The sequence below is a fragment of the Salmo trutta genome, chromosome 38, assembly GCF_901001165.1.
Source record: "Salmo trutta chromosome 38, fSalTru1.1, whole genome shotgun sequence".
Lineage (NCBI taxonomy): Eukaryota > Metazoa > Chordata > Actinopteri > Salmoniformes > Salmonidae > Salmo > Salmo trutta.
Window position 1 is genome coordinate 19,304,282 of NC_042994.1, and position 7,073 is coordinate 19,311,354.

At 38.4% G+C, this 7,073-nt stretch overlaps 1 protein-coding gene across 1 annotated transcript; it reads right to left on the reverse strand.

Moving 5' to 3' along the window:
* Positions 1 to 574: 574 nt before the first annotated feature.
* Positions 575 to 5,035, reverse strand: vipb (vasoactive intestinal peptide b). The gene is made up of 7 exons (XM_029739191.1): positions 4,834 to 5,035; positions 4,545 to 4,654; positions 4,011 to 4,109; positions 3,419 to 3,523; positions 1,790 to 1,921; positions 1,545 to 1,650; positions 575 to 1,238 (listed from the first exon to the last, which is right to left on the reverse strand). Exons 1-7 carry the CDS (start codon positions 4,837 to 4,839, stop codon positions 1,230 to 1,232), a joined length of 567 nt encoding a protein of 188 aa, XP_029595051.1. The 5' UTR covers positions 4,840 to 5,035; the 3' UTR covers positions 575 to 1,229.
* Between the last annotated feature and the right edge of the window lie 2,038 nt (positions 5,036 to 7,073).

Here is a 7,073-nt window from a genome sequence, read left to right on the forward strand (position 1 = left end):
ATCTGGATGTCCAAATAATCATTATCTACGCTTTTAAATTGATGCAGTGTGCCTCTCATATGGACTACCTATAGGCCAAGCCTGCTTGTTGTAAAACCCTGGGTCCTTTTACTTCTCCATGTTGTGCCAACCACCACGTCCTGGGCACCACCAGTCAGCCCACCATCACAAAATGTCCTTGTGCTGCTCAGTGATATATATTACCCTCTTCCAGGAATGTGAATCATCCAGCGGGATGCTGTGACATACCAATGCCATTTTGGTGACTTATCCCGCCAGCCTTGCCCTGGACCAAATTCAGAATATAATCATTTTGACACTTGTGTTCTGTTTGGTCGCCAGAATTGAAATAAGAGCAAATGATAAAACCAGGGCCCTAGGGGGACCTGATGCTAGATCAACACTCCTAGTCTGAGACCTGTTACCAGTGGCGAGCGGTGACAGAAATCCTCACGCAGGCAAGTCAAATGAGTTCGATGCAGCCAGGTTATAATAACCTTTAACATTGTTATTACCAGGAAATCCCATGGGGTTGCGGTTTGGGGGAAAAATCCAAAGGAAGCAGAAAGGGGTGAATATTGACCAGTCTTAAACTTACATTTTATTGACACAAAAACAAACATCCATATTATTATTATTTTTCTTTGAACAACAATAGACTATTCTGATGTTACCATATAATAAATGAATCAGCAGTGTCACCTACTAAGAGTTTTAGTCTGTATCATCCTCACTCAAATGTTTTCAAACTACTCTCCTTAACTTCTTTCTGTGCTCAAGTTGATTGGGTTGCTGAAATTTCTTAACACAACCATCTCCGTTATTATATCAATGTATTAGGAATGTCTATAGTTTCACACATTGCAACACTGACAAGTAAATACATAATACTGGATACATAAATAAAATGTAATGCATAACACATTATTTGGCATGTATACTATATATTATAATACTGGTGAATGCATTTAAACAACATTGCAAATCTCCAGAGTATTGGCAAAAGATTATGCTTTACGGTCATATAATTTAGGATGCGTTGAGTTTGCAATACTCCCATGAAGATGTATCTGCGTTTTGTGATTATCACTCAGCTACACAGCTATTTCATGAAATGTACCACGAGGCAAAATAACGATTTAAAACAAAAATTACATGACATGACATATAATAATGGTCAAATATAATTTTGTCTGGCTTTGCCATTTGTTCACTTTAGAAGATATTCCTTAGAGGGTCTGAAAAAAAGAACAGAAATGTTGCATCATAATATAAAAACACAATAGCATGATGTGTGTATGATGTCAGCCTGTCTCCCTGTGTCAGGAAAATCACAGAGAAATTGGGGACCATATCAACTGAGTATAATATTATTAATAATTAATGAATATTTAAAGTACATCAACTGAGGCTAATATACAGTATCTTAAAATACCAATAACTCACAATTGTTTTGTTAGAAATTAGCATAAAAACTTTGTACTGTACATCAGTTAAAAACGCATGAAACTAGCATGCTAATATCCAAGCAGGACCTACTGTACCAATGAAAGACTATTGAGGAGTTCATGAATTGAGATGTCATCATTGGTTTTCTGTGAGGAAGGCTCGCTCCCAGTGGATAATTCTGGAATAGTCGGTTCCTCCAAGCTAGAATTCAAAAATTCAATTTGTTTGGGAGAACAAATTAGTTTTAATAGACATTGGACATACATTCAGGCTTTATACACTGTTTAAATGATATTGTCCAGTCTTTTATGTTAAAAACTAGGCCTGTCCTGGTTCCTACCTCCTCTTGTTTGACAGCGCTGATTTCAAGTACTTCTTGATGGCCATCTGTTTTCCGTAGCGGCTGTAGTTGTCTGTAAACACCGCATCTGAGTGGTGTTTTACTGGCAACTGGTCCTCAATGAGGTCATTACTACAGATGAAAATATAATTAGTCAACAAAATATTATTACAATAACATCTGCTCAAAGCAAGTTTTACTTGTTGACTGGTTTACATATTGTTGTACCATGATATACAGGACCTTATGAATTGTTGAAACATTTATACTATGGCATTATTGAATACTAGTTTCTGATTGACTTGACGAGCATTATAGAGTGTGCATTATTTCTCAGTAATGCACGACAATAACGAACGGCTATGAAGTAGTTTCAGCAAACACACATTAGTCGTTCTTTTTACCTGTTTGCTAAACAAAAACATTAGCTAAGAATTCTACTCGTTTCTGATCGGCTTGAAGGACATTCTAGGGTATGCATTATTTCTTGGAGGGTGCACTAATAATTCAGATGGAACTGTTAACAGGCATTTGCCGCAGATTATGGTCTGTGCTGTAACTATAGCTGATAGAATGTTGCCAAGTGGCGAAACCAAAATTCTTACGTGTTCCATCTTTCAGCTGATCTTTCAAGCCAAATTGAAAACACTATTGGCATCGTTGAATTCCATTTTTATAAATAGTTAGCTAGCTAATATTAAGGAGGACAAGTGGTTTGGTTAGTCACCAAGTCTATTTCTTCTGTTACTACACTTTACTGTAGCTGTAGTAGTAAACTTCCTAGCAACTTCAGTGAATGTTGAACACATTTCTACCGACAAATGTGTGTGTGCGTGTGCGTATTAAATTATAATCGGAGTATGGTCAAGATAATCAACTCTGGGCTCTATGAAAATATGCAACCATGAGGAAGTTTGGTGCCACTTCTGACCGGGCAGTACGGACCTGCACAGGGCATTGTTTCAGGGATTTCTGCCATATTCATGGCGATTCCAATCCATAGGGACTCAAAATGTTCAGTTTAAGGGGAACTGCAACTTGGGCATTACCACAAGGACCAACCGAGGGTCACTACACAGGAATACTTTTCCCCAAAGGCCCTTCTGATTGACTACTGGGAGATTTGAGGCAGCACTAGATGGGATAATTTTGGGGAAAACCATGGCAGACAGGGAATCTTTGACATTAAAATAACATTGAGTTACTACCCATTGTAACATTCTTTAATCCAAATCATGTTGCAGTAATAAGAGAAATGTGGCAATATAAGTGAGATATAACTTGTCAAACATAGTACCTCACATACTACTAAGGCCTCATGAACACATTTGACGAGTCAGTCAAGCCAAATTGTAGTGGTATTACATCGGTAGAGTGATTCAATCGCCAGGATGAACTGGCAGGATTGCAAATGTTGTGATAAACTTCTATGAACTTCTCAGCTGTAAAACTTAAATTCAAACCATGGGTGTTTATTTCAGTCAACCTACCTTAGAGCTGCCCCGGCGTTCCTATTTGAAATTTAACGTACTGATTGACTACATAGTGAATGTTAAAAATAGAGGTATAGACCAAGATAAATTAAAGTCCCTCAGACCACAATTTATGGTTACCATATGAAAGTTGTACCTGACTCGCTTTGAAATCAAGGATTCAAGGTAGTCCTTGGCCGAAAGCTGACCTAAAAGTTTGCTGTAGCCACTCGTGAAGAGACCATCTGCGTGTCTTGTTGGTCTAAAAAAAAGATTAATAAAATGCTTTCACTAGATTCAGGACAAATTCTGTTGTGTCAATAGTTACATCAATTAACTTTTGATTGTTGCAGACAGGATGTCAAGAGCAGATTATTCAGCAAAATGTCATAGTCACAAAGTATTAATTGCTGGTGACAGGCACTTCAGAACGTTCGACATTAAATGCTAAGAACTTTAGCCTCATCAAGTGGTATCCACTATTTAGTATGCAAAAGTTAAACTGTGGGAACCTGAATATGTTGGTGGACTCTGATGTGAGGTCAATGTTGCCTTAACAACACATTTTATTTTTTATTGTAATACAGACTTGGCCCATCAGAAAACAGATATCAACAGATACCTGTATGGCAGACGTGCATTAATATCCATAGGAGGAACCAATTTCATTAGATTCTGTGCTGAGAAACAGAAGTGAAGGACTGATTTCATCACAAACCACTTTGTAACTAAGTGAATGTGACCCTTACCTTGCAATTATATCATAGAGAAGTTTAAGGGTTTCCATGTCATTTATTGACAGACTCTGCTCCCAGTCACCCTTTCCATCTGTCTCAACAGTCCCTGACCTATAGAATGGAAGCAATAAGTGAGTCCATCGTCACATCAAATTCAATATACATAATTTCCCAATTACATTATTATTTCATTTCTCAATTGCTACGTAGTCGAATTCACCAAATGTTTTATGTGATAACATTTTTCTTTTGAGTTTCTTCTTAAAAGTTCCCTTCAGGATGGCAGAGATGAATCTAAACATACTGTATATTTAACACGCACCAACCATTTCCAATCAGAATCATTTAGCTAGACCAGAATAATTTAAACATTGTTTTAGTACAGACAGTCAGATAGCTTCTTTATGATAACCATGTAACCATATAGTAAATGTGTCTGTATTTATCAGCGACTGTAACAAGATGCTTTTCATGTCAGCTTTCTTTAAATTATCAGTATGATTATCTCAGAACAGAAGTCAGAACAAAATCATAAAATATCGTTACCTGACTGAGTATGCGGCAACAGCAGGTAGACTCATGGTCCTGGTACACAGCATACTGCATAGTGCCATCAAGAAAAGTCGATGAAAGCTGTTCGTCTGTGCCATAACGCTCTGCACATGCAGAGACAGAATAATAGCATTGTATTTTTCTCCTTCTTGATCACCATTGAGACAATTACCTTATCATTGCTGTTAAGCTTAACATTTTAACTAAATTAAATTAAAATACGCCGTCTTGTATTTCCTTAAGTAAATCAGGTTGTATACATTGCCCAATGCAATAGACTCACATGCATCAACAATCACCGTGGGTCGGCTGGGTAGCTGTCCACGGTGCTGAAAGAAAAGTTTCTGTATTATTCAAGCCGTGGTTTGGATCTGGTAAAATGAACCACCACCTTTCACTGACTCTGTATCTATTATTTCCTTGCTTTCTAAAGTATGGAACGCAATCACAGTAGTGACGATACGTCATCATAGCAATTCCCAATGCGCTCGTCACAGGCTTATTAAGAACGGACAGTCCGGACTTCGTAGTTGGCCCTGACATCACTAGCCAAAAAGGTCAGATTACTACAGAAGGCAGGGCTAAATGTGATATGATGATGATGATGGCCCTTCTGATATTAGTATTGTCAAAATTCATTCTGTTTAATTGTCTTCACAATTTTCCATAATGGAGCCCACTGGGCACACACTGACTGAATCAACGTTCTTTCCACATAATTTCAATGAAATGATGTTGAACCAATGTGGAATAGACGTTGTCTGTGCCCAGTGGGAGGCTTATTGTTGCACTGAGTGTACAAAACATTAGGAACACCTTCCTACTATTGCGTTACACCCCCTTTTGCCCTCAGAACAGCCTCAATTTGTCGGTGCATGGACTCTACAAGATGTCGAAAGCATTCCACAGGGATGCTGGCCCATGTTGACTCCAATGCTTGCCAAAGTTGTGTCAAGTTGGCTGGATGTCGTTTGGGTGGTGGACCATTCTTGATAAACACGGGAAACTCAGACAGAGAGGGATACAGTTCAATCATTGTCCAAAAATGGACGGATTGTGGTTAAAAAAGCAGACAAAGGTGGCTCCACAGTAGTGTGGGGTAAAGACAGAAGCCTACCATCAATTAGACAATGATGAATTCTACCAATCTCTTACCTTCAACCCTACAGAGGACCTAAAAACTGAATTGAAAGGGATCCTCACACAAGCTAAGGAGAATGGCTACATTTCAGACAATGAGTTCAAATTTCTTTTCAATGGCAATGCATATGGCTTCTTTTTATCTTCTTCCAAAAGTCCACAAGAATCTTGAAAACCCCCCAGACAGACCAGTCATTAGTGGTAATGAAAGTCTGAAAGAACCCATCTCTAAGTACATTGATTACTTCATTAAGCTTTTTCTGCCATCACTCCCAGCCTATCTTCAAGATACCACAGATGTGTTAAACAAAATTAAGGAATTGAACAATATAGGTACAGCTTCCTTTTTAGTCACCAAGGATGTGGAGTCTCCACCATTGAACATGATCAAGAATTGGCAGCTATGCACCATTTCTTGAGTACCCGGCCTGAGACTGAGATGCCTCCTACAGAATTCATTGTCTCACTGACTGAATGGACTCTTAATAATAACATCTTTGTCTTTCAGGACCGTATTTTTAACAAGTCAAAGGATGTGCCATGGGAGCTTGCTACAGCCCTTTCTACGCTGGTTTGTACTTGGGTAAATGGGAAAAGGACTTCATTTTGGATCATTCTAATAATCAGTTCTTTGACTGGATTATGTGGTGGGGACGCAATATATTGATGATGTTTGCCTGTTCTGGTCTGGCTCAGAAGATTAACTTATTTCCTTCCACCAATACCTTAACAGAATTAACCCTAACATCAAGCTAACTATGGAGTACAGCAAGGATAACATTCATTTTTTGGACCTTGACATCAGTAAAAATGACAAAGGTTGTTTGTACACATCAATCTTTAGGAAGCCTACAGATGAGAATACCATTCTGAGGGCAGACAGCTTTCACCCCAAAAGGCTAAAAGAAAACATTCCATATGGCCAATTGCAAAAAGTATGCAGAATTTGCGATCAGGAAACAGACTATAGTATCAAATCTGCTGAATTGCTTCTTGAATCGGGGCTACAGTGCTGAGGTCCTGAATGATGCAGGTATAAGGGTCGGACGACTTGACAGAGAACTTGCTGTGATTAGGAGTGCCTCGTGATACATCCAAGAGAGTGTACTTTGTTACAAAATACAGCACTGAAGCAGAGAACATTAAAATAATCATTAAAAATAATTGGGGAATCATCGAAAGCGATACGCTACTACGCCAAGTCTTCCCAGAGCCACCAGTCATAAGCTTTAAAAGATGTCCTACCCTAAATGACAAATTAGTCCACAGCTATTTTCCTGCTGACTCTCAAAAAAATTGGCTAGACCATAAACGCAAGGGCTCTTAAATGCAACCAATGCAACCATTGCAGAAATATTGCAAAGAAAAAGTATTTTGTTTCTA

What these genes read in the sequence shown, in the direction of transcription:
- vipb (XM_029739191.1), bottom strand. An exon ending in GTTGCCGCATACTCAGTCAG is followed by an intron (nt 4,110 to 4,544) that starts GTAACGATATTT and finishes TCCATTCTATAG; the next exon opens with GTCAGGGACTGTTGAGACAG. An exon ending in TTGATTTCAAAGCGAGTCAG is followed by an intron (nt 1,922 to 3,418) that starts GTACAACTTTCA and finishes TTTCATCTGTAG; the next exon opens with TAATGACCTCATTGAGGACC.